Genomic DNA, 20,632 nt, shown 5'->3' with positions numbered 1-20,632 from the left:
TTCGTGCAATTGTTTTGATCTCTAGTAACCTCAAATGGGTTTCAATATTTGACAGATTATTTTGCTGTGTATATGGAATCACAGTGAGTCTGAAATGAAAGTAAAGTAATAAGAAAACCTGTTTTCAGAGCAGGTCTTTATTATTTTCATGCAGAAGCAAGACAGGAAGGATATTATGTCGGTTCATGGACATTCCACAGAATACGGGAGCATTCAGACAAAGCAGTGTTAATGATATATAGTCACTGAGATTTTAAAGAAACCCCTTCATAAAATCCCACCATCACTGATATTTTTGTAAGGTACAGGGTCAGACACACAATGCAGAGGCAATTTCTGACACAGGATCAGTTAATACAGATGATTAACTTTGTGACACAAAGCACAGTTCAGGTAGCTCTGAATACCGACACTCTTGAGAGTGTAAACAACCTCACACCACAGATAGGGGTTATACATTCTGTACTGAACAGAAATCACTCTGAATGTTTCGTATGGTGGTATCAGGACCTCTTTTTCTTGTTTGTATACAGAAAATTTTGATATATTAGCACCAAACTTGGTATGAATAATAAAACAAGTCTTGTCCCCAAATTTGACATTTGCATTGGCATCCCAAGAGGAGGAGGCAAACCTGCCAAATCGAACTGTTGTTCCTATTGGGATGTTGTGATAACATATTGACGAACTGCAAACTTTTATCATATGAGGTTGTTGCTTTTTTTTAAGGCTCTGAATGGCAGTGGTCAGATAAAAATGAAGGGTCGTGTAACAGAATTGCCTGTTCTTGTAATTTGTCTTACCATTGCCAACAGCCCTGTTAAAGTCAGAGTAAACAGTGTTGCTTGTGTAGACCCATAGGGCAACTGCTTGCTCCTTACCAAGACCGTCACCTGGTTTGGCCCGTATCTGTGCCTCACACCAGGCATTCCTAAACTTTGCATTTGTATTCATCTCTCGGACAAGGTAATATTCTTTCACCAATTTTGACATCTTCTCAGTGCAGTGTACATAAGCATCATCAATGGAATCAAGAGCCATGTCTAAAGACAAGACCCAGGAGCACTGTGGAAGCAAGAGCAGAACAAAGCAAGATAGAGGTTATAATGACCAAAAAGAATTAGTAGAGCTTACGTCATATCTTTTAAGTTTTAGAAAATTTGTAGAAAATCCAGTTAACCCTACTTAACAACAATTTACTGGTGGCCAATTTACCTGCACTGTGGCCAATGTAGCTGCAAACATGAAGAGCATCCATACTGCCATCTTCATACTGTTCTGTCCTCTGTGTTTTTATTATGGCAATAGATGAAGACGAGGAAGAAATATTCACCTCATTACACTAGTTGACTGCTCTTTTTTTATACCAAATGAGCGACACAAATGTATGAAAGAGAGAGCACTGCAGTGTCTATCTTGGGCATGGTGCTGTATGTGGACTAAAACAACTTGATGGTATTCACAAAGTCTTATAATGATATTCTAATCATCTTCATTTGCTGTAACGATATGGCAAGACTGATAGAACAGTTATCTGAGTATGAATACCTGAGTCACTGCAGTGATGAGTGACTGATGTTTTTATGATACATCACGTATGTTAGTAGAAGCTGTCGGTGATGCTTCATTTTTACTTCAAAACCCTTTTTTCTTTTGACACCAAAAAAGACTTGTCTCTCTTACCTCTCTCTTTATGTTGAGTTAGAAGGACATTGTATGTATGCATGCTTCTACTTCTCTATTGCTCACTCAGACCTGTTTATTAAAAGTACCTCTGACTCCATTAGAGAGTTGGTTTTGTCTCCTCTTGCAGTACAGATTAACTGATTGCTGTGTTTGTTGTTTATAATGTAACTTCTTACCACAGAAATGAACTCCAAAAAACTGTTAAATAGAATGAGTTTGCCAATTCAAGTTCAAGTTCAAGTTCAAGTTTATTTAGAGCCCAATATCACTGTTTACAGTCTCAAAGGGCTTTACAGGCCACAACAGTTAAATCAAAATATGACGGCACCCCCTGACTTAATCCTCATGGCGGGCAAGAAAAAACTCCCCAAAAACCCAAGAGGGAAATGGGAAAATGGGAGAAATCTTGAGGAGGACCACAGAGAGAGGAGACCCCTCCTTAGTCAGACAGGTGTGCAATAGGTGCCGACCACGTAGGCAGTTACAGCTGAAAGTAAATTGGGGCATGAACAAAGGGGATGGTGATGTAGACAGGAGGCTGACGGGGGATGGAAGATGATAACACCAGGATGGATCAGTCCACAGGGCGGGAGGAGTCAGGATCACTGGTGTCTCAGGAGTAGCATGTGTGGCTCGACAGAGAGAGAGAGAGAGAGAGAGAGAGGGAGAGAGAGAGAGAGAGAGAGAGCGAGAGAGAGAGGCACATTGTTAGATGTTCATTTCCACATAATGGTTAAGGTAAATATACATCGTGTGCCGAGTGCAGGCAGGGACTCCAGCAAGACTAACTAGTACAGCATAGCTAAAAGGGAGAGAGAGAAGGTAATATGGACATGATGGCACTCTGGGACACAAGGCGGCCACCCACTCCACAGTCAACAAACCTGAGTGAACATGTTAAAGTGGGGGGCGACAGCATCCAAACATCCCAGTTCACCAAACATTCTATGCCCAAGAACCCTCCAGATCTGCTCCTTTGCCTAGTAAAGAGCTATTAGCAAAAGGCTTGGCTAAACAGATAAGTTTTCAGCCTTGACTTAAACATAGAGACTGTGTCTGAGTCTCGAACATTAATTGGGAGGCAGTTCCATAACTGTGGGGCTCTGTAAGAGAAGGCTCTGCCCCCTGCTGTAGCCATCATAACTCGAGGTACCAACAAATAGCCTGCACCTTTTGATCTAAGTAGGCGTGGTGGATCATAAAAGACCAGGAGTTCGCGCAGGTACTGTGGCGCAAGACCATTTAATGCTCTATATGTTAATAGTAAGATTTTATAATCTATACGAGATTTGACTGGGAGCCAGTGCAGTGTGGATAAGATAGGGGTGATGTGATCATATTTTTTGGTTCTAGTAAGAACTCTGGCCGCTGCATTCTGAACTAACTGTAGCTTATTTATACACCTAATAGAGCATCCAGACAGTAAGGCATTACAGTAGTCTAATCTAGAGGTAATGAAAGCATGAACCAATTTTTCAGCATCTTGAAATGACAATGCATTTCTTATCTTGTTAATATTTCTAAGATGAAAGAAGGCTATCCTGGTAATATTATCTACATGAGCTTCAAATGAAAGACTGGAGTCAATAATTACACCAAGATCTTTTACTGCCACACCTGATGAAAGAGAAAGGCCATCCAGAGTAACTATGTGGTCGGAAAGCTTACTCCTAGCTGCATGTGATCCTAGTACAAGTACTTCTGTTTTTTCAGTGTTGAGTGAGAGGAAATTCGTAAGCATCCAGTGCCTAATATCCTTTAGACATTCCTCAATTTTGTTAAGTTGGTGTCTCTCGTCTGGCTTCGCTGGGACATACAACTGTGTGTCATCAGCATAGCAATGGAAGCTAATACCGTGTTTACGAATAACATTACCTAGAGGTAGCATATATAAAGAGAAAAGCAGTGGGCCTAAAACAGAACCTTGCGGGACTCCGAACTTTACCTCAGTATGTGCAGAGGACTCACCATTTACATCAACAAACTGATAACAATCAGTTAAGTAGGACCTAAGCCATAAGAGGGCCGTTCCCTTAACTCCAACAACATTTTCTAGTCTATCAAGGAGAATGGTATGATCAATGGTGTCAAAGGCTGCACTGAGGTCAAGTAGCACAAGCAAGGAGACACAACCCTGATCAGAGGCCAGTAAGAGGTCATTTGCAACTTTAACCAGTGCTGTCTCTGTGCTGTGATGAGGCCTAAATCCTGACTGATACAGTTCATGGATGTTATTCTTATGTAAGTATGAGCATAACTGCTGTGCTACAGCCCTTTCTAGGATCTTGGAAATAAAGGGGAGGTTAGATATTGGCCTGTAGTTGGACAATGAACAGGGGTCAAGGTCAGGTTTTTTAATTAGGGGTTTGATAACTGCTAGTTTAAAAGATTTTGGTACATAGCCAGTACTAAGGGAGGAATTGATTATTTTTAAAAGCGGTTCGATGACTACTGGCAGTATCTGCTTAAGGAAACGTGTAGGTAAGGGATCTAGTACGCAAGTTGGTGATTTTGATGAAGAAATTAGTGAGGTCAATTCGGTCGCCTGAAGGGGAGTAAAACATTCTAATCGCTGATCTGATATAGGCCTAGTTATATTGTTATCTACAGTGTTAGTGATCAAATTATCTGGTTTAAAATTTATAGCCTGGATTGTTTGCCTGATATTTTCAATTTTGCTATTGAAAAAATTCATAAATGCGTCGCCACTGAACATTGATGGTGTGCCTGTTTCCGAGGTGCTTTTTATTCCCAGTTAGTTTTGATACGATATTAAATAAAAATCTAGGATTATTTTTGTTGTCTTCTATTAGGGTGGAGAGATACATTGATCTAGCGGCACTAAGAGCTTTTCTATAGCTCAGGAGGCTCTCCTTCCATGCTAACTGGAATACTACCAATTTAGTTTGCCGCCATTTACGTTCTAGTTTTCGAGTGGTAAGTTTTAAGGCGCGTGTGTGCTCATTATACCAGGGAGCTAGTTTTTTCTCTCTGATTATTTTCCTTTTAAGTGGGGCCACATTATCTAAGGTGTTGCGGAATGTTAACTCTAAAGATTCAGTTGCCTGATCAAGTTCTGTGGGATGTGACATTGTTCCAGTCAAAGTTGATAACTCTGGGAGATTATTGATAAAGTTCTGCGTAGTAGCTGGCGTAAATGTACGTTTATTATGATAGCGTGGCGAGCTGCATATATTATTACTAAGAAATATTTTGAATGAGATAAGATAATGATCTGAGATAGCTTCAGATTGTGGAAATGTGACTATACTTCCTACATTTAGTCCGAGTGTTAGTATAAGATCGAGGGTGTGGCCACCATTATGAGTGGGCCCTATGACCGTCTGATTAATCCCTACTGAATCTAGAATGGACACGAACGCTGTTCTCAGAGGGTCCTGTGGGTTATCAAAATGAATGTTAAAGTCTCCGACAATTAGAGCTTTGTCTAAAGAAATAACAAGGTTTGAGATAAAATCTGCAAATTCACAGAGGAATTCAGAGTACGGCCCAGGCGGTCTATAGATAATAATTAGTGTGATAGACTGGGTATTTTTTTTGGCTACATACGTTATGTTTGTATAAAGAACTTCAAACGCATTGAATTTATGTAGAGGTTTTTGTATGATGCCTAGGTTATCATTATAAATAACTGCAACGCCTCCTCCTCTGCTAGTTACACGAGGCTGGTGTATATAACTGTATCCGGGAGGACTAGCTTCATTTAATGCGACGTACTCATTTGGTTTGATCCACATTTCTGTTAAACACAGTACATTAAACTCCTGATCAGTAATAATTTCACTGACAATGAGCGCTTTAGGAGTAAGAGATCTAATATTTAACAGTCCTAGTTTTAGATCGAAGGTGCTGGCGGTACATTCAGTATGATTTAAATCTATGTTAATTAGATTACTAGAACAAATTCTCTGAGTATTTCTACATTTTCGTATAGGTCGGGGAACAGACACAATATAGTTTAATATAGTTTCAATATAGTTTAACCTGGGTGACGACTCTGTGCAGCTAGCAGACGGTCGGTTTAGCCTTTTTGCCTGCTCCCTGGCCTTGGCTCTGGATTGTCACGGATTAACTGTTCTGAGACTATGCGCTATGTTACAAGAAATGAGAGCAGCACCTTCCCGAGTGGGATGGACACCGTCTCGCCCTAAGAGGCCAGCCTTGCCCTCAAAACTATTCCAATTGTCTATAAAGCCCACATTGTTGTCAGAGCACCACCTGGACATCCAGCAGTTCAGCGACCATAACCTGCTGTAAGCTACATCGCCTCGCCGGATTGGGATGGGGCCAGAGCATATTACTGCATCGGACATCGCCTTCGCTAATTTACACACCTCTACGATATTACTTTTAGTAACCTCTGATTGACGAAGGCGTATATCGTTAGCTCCTACATGAAAAACTATCTTAGAAAACCTGTGCTTACTTAACACTTTAAGATTACTTGCTATGTCCGGCGCCCTGGCTCCCGGTATACAGCTAACTAAGGCTGCTGGTGCCCCTAAAGGTCTCGCTAATTTCACGTGCCGTAGAATGGAATCTCCTATAACCAGAGCTCTTTCAGGTTTCTCAGCGGGTGTTTCACTGAGGAGGGCAAACCTGTTTGACACGTGAAGCGGGGAGTGGTGTGTCTCTCGTGGGCTAGCCTTAGCGTTAGCTTTGGCTTTGCACTTATGCCGCCGAGTCGTCACCCATTCGCCCCGCTGTGAGGGCTCTAGTGCCGGAGTCGAAGAGCTGCTAACTCTTCCTGAGCCATCCAGATTTTCTTTTACAGGAACTAGGCTATTCTCACTCTCACTAAGCCTCTCTAGCATCTGGATGCGCATCTCTAATGCTACAATCTTCTCCGTCAGGGAGCTAACTAATGCACATTTAGCACAAACAGAGCTATTATTAATGACGGAGGAAGAATGGCTAAACATCCTGCACTCGACACACTGAACAGGCTGAGCATTTGCCATAGTGAAAGTTTCACGTACCTTAATCCCAGATTTAATTTGGTTTTAAATTAGGCGTTGGTATTTAAATTAGGCAGTTCACGCGTAGGGCAGCTGCAGAGTCGATTTAATAAAGATCGAAGGCCTGTAGCTAAGCACAGCTAAGAACTATGTCAATGCATGACCACTGATTTTTACTCTTCAGTTTCTTCATGGAGAAAACACTGAACAAAAAATTGTTAACAGTGTGTTCAGACCTGCCGAGTCATTGCACAACTTTTTTTGCTCTGCAATGTATTTCTCAACTGGTCTTTCTTCTATAACAATGTTTATTATTTATTTACTTATAATATGTAGGATCTGATTTGATGGAGGTGATCCCATCAGCAGAAAACAATTCAGGGTATAATGACATTCTGATAAATAAGAAAGTTCTTTTGAGGTGAATAACATTTTGGTGATATTTTTAAGGCTTTGTCACTTAATACTGCTAAGAAAGCTTCAGTTTACAGACGCTCCTGATGTATGTGTGGATCCTAGAGAGCTGGTTTATGTTCTGAGTAGACTGGAAGCAGACAGGCTTGAGGAGATAGAGTGACACTAGTGTTTATGTGGAAGATTCATCATGACCTCTGCTTTGGTGCTCTGAATTTGATACTGATGAATACACGCATGTTCTGTGTAAATCGGGGTTACCGACACTCCATAAATTTGAGGATTCTCCGTAAAATAAAATTAATTTCACTGTAAAAAAAAGTTTTACTGTCAGCAAAAAGTCCCACTACTGTTATGTCTCCCACTACATCCTCCTAGAAACAAACATTTTTTTCAGCTTTTGAAGAAGAGCGCATATAGGCTAGGTCAGTATGTCTCACAATCAGGTGTGTTTGCAAGAGAAAGAGGACTTCTCATAGGACTTTTCGCAGACAGAGGGCTTCATATGCATTTCATGTGTCTACGGCTCATTGAAGCAAAATGGCCACAACATCTGTGAAAACAAGATGTGGCATTTAATAGTTATTAGATTTTTAGTAAATTTGCCAGTTTGATTTAAAGAAAAAAGAAGAATGTGATAACTAAGATTTTGGAGATGAAACATGTCAAGTCAATAACACAGTTTCAATCTTCTGAAAGCACAAGAAATCTAGTTATATTGCCTGGCACCACTTTAATTGCTTTTGGTTTAAAAATTTGCAACGTGCAAAAGAGTAAACATACGACAGGGTATTAGGACCACACTGCGGAAAAAAAATCTGAGATTTCAAGAATAAGGTTGTAATATTATGAGAATCCTTGTAATATTATGACTTTGCTCTCATAATATTACGTCCTTATTCTCGTAATCTCCAATTTTTTTTTCCCTCAATGTGGCCCTGATACTCGGTCATAAGAACAACAATCAACTACAATTAAAATCAAGTAACTTAGATAAACAGAGGGACATTACTTTTGTGCTGCTTTTCCTGTTGACGCAATACTGTAACCTAACATTAGTCTGATTGAACTTGCATCAAAATGCAGTTTTCGTCCGTTACAGTGCCCATGAATGTGACACCAGCTCTGACACAGGCAGCAGAAACTTATTAAACCAGCAGTATTAGCTAGCCAGCCCGTTAACGTAATATTGCATTTTTGTATGGTTACCACTGGTATGCTATAATTAGAAAACAACAAAAACAACAACAAAACATTCAAACTGTCTTGTGGGACATTTCAGGCACTCTTGGGGGCCCTCTGGTGGCTTGGTTCATTTATGCATTGGGCCAGCTCTGAACTGCAGTGTCTAGCTTGTACACTGAACAGTCCCAAGCTTCTAAGCTAAAGTTAAAGATTCCGACTGGTTCAGCATTGTATGATACTTTGAATTTTTTTGGCCTTCTTGGTCAGCTCTCTCCTGAAAAAGTGATACTGAATCACAATCCAATGAGCAAGTAAACTAACAATTTACATCAGTGAACTTTTGCTCATCAACAGCTGTCTCCAGCTAGGTGGTCTGTGAGAGTATCACTCAGTCTCTTGTTTTTATTAATGTGCACTAGGGGAAAGGCAAACTTGGTGAGTCACTTCTGAGTATGCATAGCATTCTGTGACCACAGGTAACAAGCCACAATGTTCTGTGATACATTTCTCATAACTTAGGGGAAGTGATCCCATTAAGGCCCCCCATATTTAGGTTTTACATGTGTTGTGAATAATGTGAGAGCGTGAAAAATATGTGTGTTGCTTTCCAGTGTGGTGTGTATTAACTACTTATTCATTACTTGAAGGGTAATCTCTCACCTAAGTGTTCATAGTATAGTTTTATCATAAATTCATGAAATCAAATTATTTTATTTACATGTAAGTGTGAAAAGTCTGAAGTACGCTTATAAGGTAAATGACCCACATAAACCCACAAACTCAGTTATGAAATTAGGTAAATATCTATCTATCTATCTATCTATCTATCTATCTATCTATCTATCTATCTATCTATCTATCTCAATAAACAGAGCATTTTTTTTTTTTTTGGTTGAAGCCTGTAATTTTCTTTGATTTTATATTGTCCTCAATATACCTTATTTTTGTTGTTCTGTTGTGTGTATCTCTTCTGAGTGTCCTGTGCAAACTCCACACAGTCATGACAATCATCAAATCGATCTTCAGAGATTTGGGGGCTTCAGAAAAGAGCTTTTAAATCCCCAGCAAACACATCATATAAGATTTCAACTGATTTATTAATCTCCTAATTTTGTAATTATCATCAATACTGTCCATGTTGGGTCACTGAATTCCAGAAAAATTACTTTTTGAGAGGGCCCTTTGTGAGTGAAGAGTTTTGGGGTGAGGTGACTTCTAATATGGCCAGCACAAAGTTGCATATAACTCAAGAACAAAACATCTGACTGGCTCCAAATAAAGAGTAACATGACAGCAATAACTTTGTGCATTTGCTGTGAAACAAGTAACACTTCCTCTACTTGATCTTTACAATCAGCTTCTCAAAGGATATGTGTCTGATACTAACCTATGAATTCATAATGCTCACCGATGTTATGTTAAGAAACATGGAACTTCACCCTCTCATAATGAAAAGTGTTTCTGTACAAAACCATCAGGCCTATTAACATTAATGAAATATATGCTTATATGCAGACTTGGAATATTTAAAAAAGATAGTACCACATGACAGGTAATAAATTGCATATTATTTTCCATTAAGTGATCCAAATGAATATATACATCACAAGAGTCCTCCATTCTCTCCATAACCCTGGCCCAGCTGAATGTAGTTTAATCCATATATAGTTATATGCTGATCCATACATTTATAGCTAATGTAATGATTGGTCCAGAGCTAATATGACTCGTTAATACTATTTTCATTACAATCGCATTTCAGAACATCAACTGCTGCACAGGACCTCAAAAAATGGACAAATATGATGCGCCTTTTTGTAATACAGCTGTTGATCTTAGGTCACAAAAACTAAATGGGATCAAAATGCACAAAACATTCCAAAAAAAGCATTGCTGTATATAGCAAATAGTTTTGTATATGAGTTACACATCTAATGCATCTTCTAAATTGCATGACACAATTACTATGACGGTGAAAAAGCAAGTGGAAAGAAAGAGGAACAAAGCTCTAACCAGTCTGGTTAACTGCATGAACAAGAAAGGACAAGAAGGAATACAATAGAAAAGGAGGAAATTCAAGAGAGGTGCAGCTCAGGAAAGATAGACCCCAGTGTAACCCAGCAAATAAGTGCTGCAACTTAAGCTGCACATGGTGACCAAACCACTTCAAGCCAGATCATGGCATGAGTCATTTCTGAACTTACGTTTGGTAACATCTCTGCAAATGTCAGACCACAACTTTTTTTCTATCATCTTCCACCATCCTCTTATTGTAACAGATGATGTCCACAAGTCTCCTCCTCTATGTCTGTGAGAAGTGCTCATTGTCAGACATTATCTGATAATATTTTAAGATATTATTTTGGGGTTCTAGTGTCTGATATTTTTCAAAGACAGTCAATTCAAATCAAAGACAGATATGTTTCCCTGATATTGTTCACAGTTGTCTCCATCCAGATATCTTCCAATGCACAGACAAAGAAACAGAGGTGGTGATGATTGTGGAGGTGAAGGTGGAGGTAGAAGTTCCAGGAAGTCCACAGGCCAAAAAAAGAGACAACAACATACTTCTGCCTGGATGTGAACTGTAGACAATCAAGAATAAACCGCACAAAATTTTTCAGTGGAACTCAGTTGCTGTAAATTTCCTGTAATTTTTTAATGTTTGTCACTTTTAAGTATCAACAGAAAGGTCGGTGTACCACAGGCAGAGGAGTCTTCTTGCTGCTTTAGTTGTGAAAAAGGCCTCCACTGAGCTATAAGCCATCCACTGCTACACAGTGATCTGGCCAATCAGAACTGACTCACTGCTCTCATTGCACAGGACCACAGACAAAAAGCAAAGTGATATCAGATCAAAAGCTGATTCACTGACTGGTTGCTGCTTTATGTGTCAGTCTGAACAATTAAGGACTTGTCTGCAGAACACACAACAAACGTGGTTTTATTATGTGTCATGACTTTACAGTGTGAAAAACATTCAGATTCTTAGAGAACTTCACAGAAATTGCCCCATGCATGATGCAAGTGGGCATGTCAGTTTCATTATATGTAAAAATGCCAAAAACAATGAGTTATAAATGTAACACTCAAAATGCAGAGTGAAAAGATATTACACTTAATATTTTGGAGCATTTTGTTTTTGAAAAGAAAAGAAAATTCAGTAACGTATTTCTCATAGACTTCCTCAGGGGTCATTAGACATCCTTATAACCATCAGTTGAGGGACACCAGTTCCCAGGTAGTCAACTGAGTTGCCTTTTTTTTACCTTAGAGAGGAAAGAAAATTCTCCTCTCATGGACTATAGACTACCCTTGGTACAATCACACAGTCTTTCAAACTCCTTTTGCCTATTGTCTCAGTCTGGTTCTCCGCCTCTGCTGGTCATTCTGTTGTTTATACACATCCCTGTTTCTTTGTTAACTAGGTTAGTCGATCGTTAGTTACACCTGTGTTTGTTAATGTAGTCCTATTCTGTTTTTGTATAAATACTCCTAGTTTTTCCCTTGTTCAGTTGTCTGGAATTGTGTTGAGTAAACGCAAAGTCCGAACCCTTCCAAGAGGTCCAAACTGTTCCAAGAGGTCTTCGTACTGTTTTGTTCTAATAAATTCTGAGCCCATCTGCACATGCTTCCAGAATCTCCTTTATTCTGTGACACCTAGAACCTGTTCAAAGCATTAAAACTGAAGTTGAAGGACCCTCCTTTTTCCCAGCAACTTGGGTCTGGTAAATTACAGATAGGTGAAGGTGTAACAAGGTTCTTTTTGACCAACTGGTTGTGAAGCACCAAAGAGAAGTCAGAGGGAGAATGTCAATTACAATTTTATTGAAACCAATATCAAATAAGGAAGCAGGAAGATCAGGTGTGGTGGCCTACTACTAGCGTTTGTGGCCAGACTTGAAGCAAGCAAAAACAAACCAAAAAGTAAAAACACAGCAACTAAAATACCAAAGAAACCAAACAGATCATGCTCTGTCTCTTCCTCTGTCCAGATCTGTTCAAATTGAGCATTTGTTTTAATTTATGTGAACCATTTTAACAATATGTGTATGCATTAGAGAAAAGCAGTTTGCTAATAGATTTGAATTGTACAGATTATGTTTCATTGACTTGAGGGTGAAACAACCATTTGATTGTGGGACACACCAAAAATTTTCATGTACAGAAGGTATAGTTGTTTAGATACCAAATCTGAGTTATTTGAAGGCAAGTGCTTCTTGCATACCACACATTCAGACTCCCATTCCACATTACACAGAATTTGCTAACCTTTCAACAATCCTGCTGATAGTTTTGCTTTTTGACTATTGATTTTTCTGTACATGATGTCTGATATTTAATCCTGGGGTATCCAGGATTTCTAATGCACATTATACTCTTTTATTTTCAGTGAGTTAAATAGTTAAGAAACATGTTTGTATGTTTCAAAATATGTTTTGCTAGCAGTCATATTAGTTGCATTCATCCACACACACACAGGCATAAGTTCTTATGATAATCACTCAGTACAATCTATTCTATAGCCGGTCTCCTACTTTTCTAACAGATGCAAACAATGACAGCTCCACTCTTACATCTGTTCTGTGTGCATAAAGTCCTTCTCATGTCTGAACCACATGACATACCACGAGAAGTCCCAAACTACAGTGAAGCCCCATGTGTGTCATCTTTGTGGGAAAACCCCTGAACGAATATCAGAGCATCCACACAGCAGAGAGGTCTTATTGCAGACTTTGTGGAGGGAGTTTTTGTCACTCAGGAGCAGTGAAGAAACAACAGTGGCTCCATAAAAGAAATCTTTATAGTAAAATTGATGAAAGTAAGCATTTGTGTTCAGTCAGTTTTAAGTTTTAATGAAATCCAAAGCTGAAAAAGTTGAAACAGAGAAAAAAAATTTCTTTGAGAAAGCCAAAATAGGCAAGACACTCAAAAGTAACCCTAGGACATACAAAAAAAAATCAAGGATACAAAAAACAATTCTCAAAAAGGCACAAAACAAGGCAAAAGGTAATGTCGCAGAACAGTAGAGGGCTTTCTCACAGGAGGTTCAATGGGCAAAGACTGAACAAGGACAGACACAGTAAGGGCATTAATCTTTACAACAAATGGCTGTAATTCCATTTTATTTGTAGTGTTTTTAGAATGGACATTGACATAAAAAGAGGTTTTTTTCAGCAGAGGTGGAGAATCTGAAGGGCTGGTCGTCGGGGCGGTGGCAGCTGTGAAGGCTGGTGTGTTCTTGTCAAAACGAGCATAGAAGTTGTTGAGTTTGTCAGGAAGGGGGGCATCATTGGCTAGGGGGGTTGTGTTCACTCTTCTGTAATCAGTGATGGTGTGGATGCCATGCCACGTGCGTCTTGGATTGGAATTGTTCTTGCAATGCTCCTCGATCAGCAGTTTGTGTTGTGGTTTGGCACTCCCGATGCCCTTTTTCAGGTTGGGCCTGGATGAGCTGTAGGCCTCCACATCGCCGGAAATGAAAGCAACATCACATGCCTTCAGCAGGAGTCTAACTTCCATGCCAAAAAAACCTTACAAAAACATTGCATTGCATCACTAACTAGTGACTACTTCACCTTCACCACCTGCCACTGGTAAATTTATGTCCACTATCCGAAGACATTCAGTGATGTTCAGAGGAAAGTGGGAAGTAAACTCCACACCAAAGTTACTGCAAGCAGAAAATATTTTAATTTGTTGTGAAGAAAAAAGTAAAGTTATTAACCGGTTACCATTATTTCAAATTAGTGCTTCGGTTCCAGAACATTACAAATATATTACATTTCTGGTTTCATTTTTGTTCCTGGTGATATATCAATTGTTTCTGGTTTTCGTTTTCATTCCTTGGACCGGTTCAGAGCCTTGAACATAACATTTTCAGTCTGGTCCTCGAAGGAGCACCTGAAGATGTTGCTTGGTTCTCATCTTTTCCACTGCACGAATATCCTACAAGCCGTCATCATCACCACCCTCCTGACCGCTCTCCTCACTGTCCTCCTCTCTTTCAAACATGGTGGATGATGATGTAGGCCAAATTCTTTCTCCCTGGTTGAGCCTGCGATGAGCTGTTTGCATCCATAGGTCCACAGCTGGTCAAAAATCTCTGTTGTTGTCATCTTAGACAAGTGGATGTGCATCAGGGATAATAGGCAAAAGTCTGGCAGGCAGGATCTGTACTTGTTTTTTATCATACTGAGATGTCAAAATCCTCTCTCACTTGCAGCACTGCCGTATAAGGGACAACAGAATGACTTTGTGAATGTTGGAGTAACTATCTGGATTCCTTGCCATCACTGTGTTGACCAAGTCATACACAGAGGAAGCCGCCAAATGTTTCCCTCCTTGCTTTAAACGCATCCATTTAGAGTGGCATCTCTGTCAACAGACAAGCTGGCCTCATATTTCTAAAGCATGTTACTCGGTGTTGTGTTGCCAAAACTGTGGAGCGCTTGCATTTCTTTAGGCCGGGTTGAAGGATCAAAAATTAAAAATTGATCACATGACTTCAAGGATTCATATCTGTTTTCAAACTCATGAATTAAACTTCTCAATACATCAGTCTTGTCCCTGTCAACATCAGCATTTGAAACAGTCTCTCTCCTATACTTGCCTTCACTGTCAAGCAGAAGTGTCCGTTGTCCAATGGCTACCATGACCTCATCTTTGCATTCACCAATAGTCAAATTCTCTTGCTGGAACCTGTCAAGCATATTGGCTAGGAAACACCGAAAACACAGAGTGCAAGTATGTTTTAGGTCACTATCATCACTTGTAGCCATTTGAATTTGAATGGCAGGTTATACCCTCCATAATTTCAGTGGAGTCTCTTGCCTCTATGCAGACCATCTAATATTGTGAAATTTCCCTACTTTGACAAAGGCAATGCCATTGTCATTATATATCTTCTTCAGTTTTTCTGTTCTTTTTGTACCCCCTCTCTGTAAATAAAAGCTGACCAACTTTACAATGGAGCGAGTAAATGTTGCACAGTATGGAACCATGTGATCAGCTGACTTAGCACAGTTTTCAAGGCTGTAGGTGGTACAGAGAATATGCACAAGGGAATGCCCAATCGCAACCATCTGACGCAATTTGGGACCGACCTCGTTGAACTCTAACATTGACTGCAGCTCCGTCTGTGCACACCAAAACCAAATTCGTCTTCTACTCATCCCCTAAACCACATGTATGGAAGGGTTGCAGAAGCCTGTTCACTATGTCCTGTGCCGCTCAACTCACACCCAACTTGATTAATCCAAGGAAATCTGAGGTAAATCTCTGCTGTTAGACACAGACACAACGTACACAATTTTCTTGCTCCACTTTTGTTACATCTTCTGTTGCATCAAAGAGAACACCCCAAAATTGTGCTGCCTTCAGTTTTTCACTCAATTCTGAACTGACTGCCTGTGCAATGCTTTGAATGATGCAGGCCCCCCCCCCCCCTTCTTGTGAATGATATGCACTCTCAACTTTAACTCCAAGCCTTTTGATGAGCGCAATGTCCTCCTCATATGAACACATAGGACGTGCTTGTTTTGCTTTGTGAAAGGCCAACATAAAACTATTATGCAGTGCTCGATGCTGTTCTTCATTCAGTTTGTCCTGCCACCTCTCAAGAGGGCGACAGGATTTCTCACTCTGACTGTTATCTGTGGTTTGCACTATGTTCACGTGTTCTTTATTCTTCTTGTGTTTTTGAAAAGCTGGAGGACTGAAATTTTTTGTCCCAATTTAAAAGTACTGCATTTATCTGCAAGATTGGGATTGTCATGGCATATTTTGCACCAAATCTCTGCCTGGTCATTATCTGTTTGAAGCCATGCTACCTCCTGCAGCCACTTTTCCGTGAATACTCGTTTATTATGATAAGGTTCAGTCTGGCATTTCTTTGAAGGTGGTGGAGTACTAAAATAATCACTTAATGTTGCTTGTTTCTTGGTCATGTTGATGAACAGATGAAAATCTTAAAACCAGAGAAAAAATGTAAGCTAGTTATAACGTAAGCTGACTACTTGCTGGATCTAATCTTGGTAACTTGGAAAAAAACACATATACTTAATCAAGAACTAAAAGCTACAAGTTACACAATTACCAGCTGATGATTAACATAAACACATTTGGCATAATGGCTGTCTTACCAATGATGCATGGAGAATATTCTAATGTTTTAGGAGGTAGAAGAAAGAAGAAGAAGACCGGTCACTGTGTCACAAAAAATGCCAAAAATGTTGGTACACAAAAGTGTTTCTAATTGTAATACATGCTGCGCATCCTTAATTTTGACCACGCATGCACACCAGCGCACCACTTATATGCACCTCTGGTTATAATGCTGTTCTAGCTGCTATCCTGCTGTATTATGAGAAAGTTATTTAGATGCCATCCTTATTGACTATCTGCATGAGCGTACCAAATGCCTAAACTACGCATTAATATTTGCAGGCCTGTGCATGTGTTGTGATGTTTTATGAGAAAATGTGCATGTTTTTGATTATTAATAAAGTTTTCCTTGTTATTCCTCACCGGTGGTCATCTCATAAGTACTTAATTCTTGTGAACGGTTTCAAGAATTTTGAACATTGCTATGAAATGTAGGCATTTTAAAGTATTTACAAATTGGTGGAAAGTCATGTAAATATTTGATAGTGCATTTTGTTGGCAGTTTGGTAAACTTTCCTGTTCCCAGTGATCAGTTCACTTAACAATGCATACTGACCCTAAAGGAGAAAAACTCAAATAAATCTCTTACAAATTTAGTGCAATTGTCTTGACCTTCAAAAGCCTCAGTATTGGATTTCAACATTTAGCAATATGTTGTTGTGCACAACATAGGCCTATCACAATGAGCATGAGATCAAAGTGAGGTAAACAGAAAGTCTTTCTTCAATGTCAGTCTTTATTATTTTTAGGCAGGAGCAAAAGACAAAAAGAACATTTGGAGATTATGCAGATTACAGAAGCATACAAACTTAGCGATGTGAATGACATGTAATTACGAAGCTCTAAAACAAATCTCTCAGTAAAATATCATCAACACTGATATCTTTGGAAGATACAGAGTCAGACAAGCAAAGCTGTATGAATTTCTTATACATCAGATCATTTAACTTTGTGAAACAAAGCACAGTTCAGATTGCTGCGGGTACCGTCGCTTTTCAGAGTATAAACAACATCACACCACAGATTACGCTTCTTTTTTTTCATTTGAACAGATGTCACTTTGAATTTTTCATATGGAGGTATCAGGACCTCTTTTTCTCTTTTATTCGCAGAGAACTTTGTTATGTCAGCTCCAAATTGTGTGCCAATTTCAAAACAAGTCTTGTCACCAAAACTGGCTGTTTCATTGTAGTCCAAAGAGGTGGAGGTAAATCTGCCAAATCGAATTGTTTTTCCTACTTTGATTCTGTCATAAGTGTCTTTGGTCCGTCGATATGTCGTCATAGGAGATTTTTGCTTTTTTTTGAGAAGTTGAAGGGCATCAGTCAATAGAAAGTGAAGGGAATAGTATTGGAACGTGCCATTCTTGTAACTTCTTTTATCATGACCAACAGCCCTGTTAAAATCAGTGTAAACATTGGGATGGCTGCTTGTGTAGACCCATAAAGCAACTGCCTGCTCCTTCTCAAGACCATTGCCTGCTTTGGCCCTTTTCTCCGCCAGCTTCCATCCATCTTTAAAATGTACGTTCGCTTTTCTCTCCTGATTCAGATAATCATTTTTCACCAATTTTGACATCTCCTCTCTACAGCCATCGTAGGAATCATCAACAGAATCAAGAGCCATATCTAGTGGTAAGGCCATCTCAACATCTGTGGTGAAAGTTCTTTTTAGCTGTGGAAGTAAGAGCAGAAAAGAGCTGAGTTAGTGTAGCAGGGAATTATACAAGGAGAATACTGTCCAAAACCTGTGATCAGAATTTCAGTTATATCCTTTAGTTTTAGGAAGTTGGTGGAAAATCCAGTTTACTGTGCTTGACAACATATACCTCAGGGATTTCAGACATCAGTGTCAACAGGCCTCACAGAGATGGATAACAAAGCATTGGCTTTATAACAACAGAAACTAACACCATGCATACACTAGATTTTATTCTGAGATTATGTAAATAAGAAGAAAAGAAATGGACATATGGAGAACCTGAAAAATTATATTATTATCTGAAAAACAAGAATTATCTGATATTATTGTGTTACATAGTGGCCAAGGTTGATACAAAACAGGGGGGGTTATATGACAAACAGACAGACTGACAGATCAATAGATAGATCATTCTGTTTTTTCTACATTTCCCTATGGGTTATGGAGGATTCAGAAAGTCAAATAACTAATGAACTAATTGTATTTTTTTTTTCTTATTCATTTTTGGCACTCCACACTTTCACTTATGTCATATCAGTGCCACAGGCTGAGTCGATGCCACATTTTACTGATTCCAGTAAACTGCTGTTTACTGAGGTTTTCATTCAGATGACATTTTTTGATGATTACACTTAAAAAAAAGGTAAATTTGGGTTTAAATGACCGAGACCAGAGCTATTTGTTGTATATAGGCTGCAGTATGGCAGTCACCGTTTAGAGTTTAAATACAAAACTCAAAAAGTTGATGATAAAGCCTTGGTTATCATCCTCTATCATCAAATATGAAAAATTTGTGCAAAATGCACAATTTTGTCAGTATTAAATGAAGTGACACTGCTGGTATTTTAGTCTGTGTAACTAAATTTATAAACACAGTTGTACAGTGCCTCAGCAAGGTCTCCTCAACATTACATTGTATCTACATTTATTTATTTGGCAGATGCTTTTATCCAAAGCAAAGTCAGACAAAAACGCAGGCCAGTTAAGGCCCAAGCTATGGTATATGTCCCATGGTAAAGTTCAGTGACTGACCAGACACAAGTGTAAGAATATTTAAAGGAAGTAAAAGAACAACTAGTGCCAATAAACAGGGGCTACAAAAGTGCAAGAAAAGAAGCTATCGCCCAATGTGGGGATGAAGTAATGCTAATAGTTGGGATGCTATGAATGATACACAACAAAACAGTTATACTTCCACAATAACAACAGAGCAGGACAGTTGCGCCATAATCACAAGTTATATTATGCCATTCAAAACAGAATATCTCAAAAGAAATATGGAGTAATATACACCACAAAAGGTCAAGAAATCTTCATTGTAAAAGGTAAGCATGAGTATCAGTATCAACGTAGAGTATTTACAAGGGATTGCCAGGCAATATACATCATAGAGAGACAAGCAAGACAGTGGAACATGCGTCATTTGAACAAAAGGTCACTATGTAAGGGGTTGAGTGCAGGGAAGTGGGTTAGTTCACAGTAGCAAGTCTTTAGGCACTTCCTGGATGCTGTGACGGAGTTAGCTGATCAGATAGACATGGGCAACTGATTCCACCATTGCAGAACTTTGCATACTACACACATTTTATTGTGAAATCTGATTTAGGTTCAGTTCTAAAAAAAAAAAAAAAAAAGGTTACACTGAGAATTTCCCTTCCAAAAATTCACTCAAAGTTATCTAAAACAAAACAGACTTATTATTCGTTTAGAATGGGTCTTCTGCATAGAACTACTGAGTCTATACATAAATGATACTAGTGATAGTGTCAAATCAATATGATTATTTCATTACTCTACAACAAACTTCACCCTCAAATTCACAGAAGCACTGCAGAAATGTAGGTGAGTGTGTATTTAATATTTTAGCCTCTTCAGCACACACTCACACACACATACACACAGACGGATTACCTGTTCTTTGGCCAGTGTAGCTGCAAACATGAAGAGCATCCATATTGCCATCTTCATTCTGCTCTGTCCTCTGTGCCATCAATACAGATGAGAAAGAAAAGAAAATATGCACGTCATTATATGAGTTAGCTACTCTTGTCTTATACTGAATAAGCAAAAAAAAAAAAAACATATGAGAGAGAGAGTACTGCTGTGCTTAATTCAAATTTCATCAGTCCATCAATTCTTCATTGACTTTCTTGCTCCTTTTTTGGACAGGTCTCACTTAAAAAAGAGACAACGAATTGCAGTGTAACTGACCTAGCTGAACAAAGATTGAATAAAAAGTTCTTACACTGGTGGAAGTAAATTCTGGCTTGTCAACAGATGTCCCAGCAAGGCGGTCTGTCAGAGAACCACTCACCCCTTAGTATTTATTCACATGCACTCATAGGGTAATAAAAGACTTTGCACTTTATGTGGTCAGACCTGCTGAGTTGCATATGATTCTGAGACCACAGGTAACGAACCACAACTTCTTTGTGCAGTGCATTTTTCTGGTACCCCTCTTTCTTTTCTAAATATATTAAACACAGTTTATTCAACATTGA

At 39.1% G+C, this 20,632-nt stretch overlaps 2 protein-coding genes across 2 annotated transcripts; both read right to left on the bottom strand.

Moving 5' to 3' along the window:
• Positions 1 to 351: 351 nt before the first annotated feature.
• Positions 352 to 1,266, bottom strand: LOC115816054 (ecto-ADP-ribosyltransferase 5-like). The gene is made up of 3 exons (XM_030779025.1): positions 1,216 to 1,266; positions 804 to 1,065; positions 352 to 656 (listed from the first exon to the last, which is right to left on the bottom strand). Exons 1-3 carry the CDS (start codon positions 1,264 to 1,266, stop codon positions 352 to 354), a joined length of 618 nt encoding a protein of 205 aa, XP_030634885.1.
• A 16,103-nt stretch (positions 1,267 to 17,369) lies between these two features.
• LOC115816053 (ecto-ADP-ribosyltransferase 4-like) lies at positions 17,370 to 18,074 on the bottom strand. The gene has a single exon (XM_030779024.1). The coding sequence runs from the start codon at positions 18,072 to 18,074 to the stop codon at positions 17,370 to 17,372; it is 705 nt and encodes a 234-aa protein (XP_030634884.1).
• Between the last annotated feature and the right edge of the window lie 2,558 nt (positions 18,075 to 20,632).

The sequence above is a fragment of the Chanos chanos genome, chromosome 7 (genome assembly GCF_902362185.1).
Source record: "Chanos chanos chromosome 7, fChaCha1.1, whole genome shotgun sequence".
Lineage (NCBI taxonomy): Eukaryota > Metazoa > Chordata > Actinopteri > Gonorynchiformes > Chanidae > Chanos > Chanos chanos.
The sequence above is the reverse complement of the archived record's forward strand: the minus strand, read 5'-3'. Positions and strand labels throughout refer to the sequence as shown.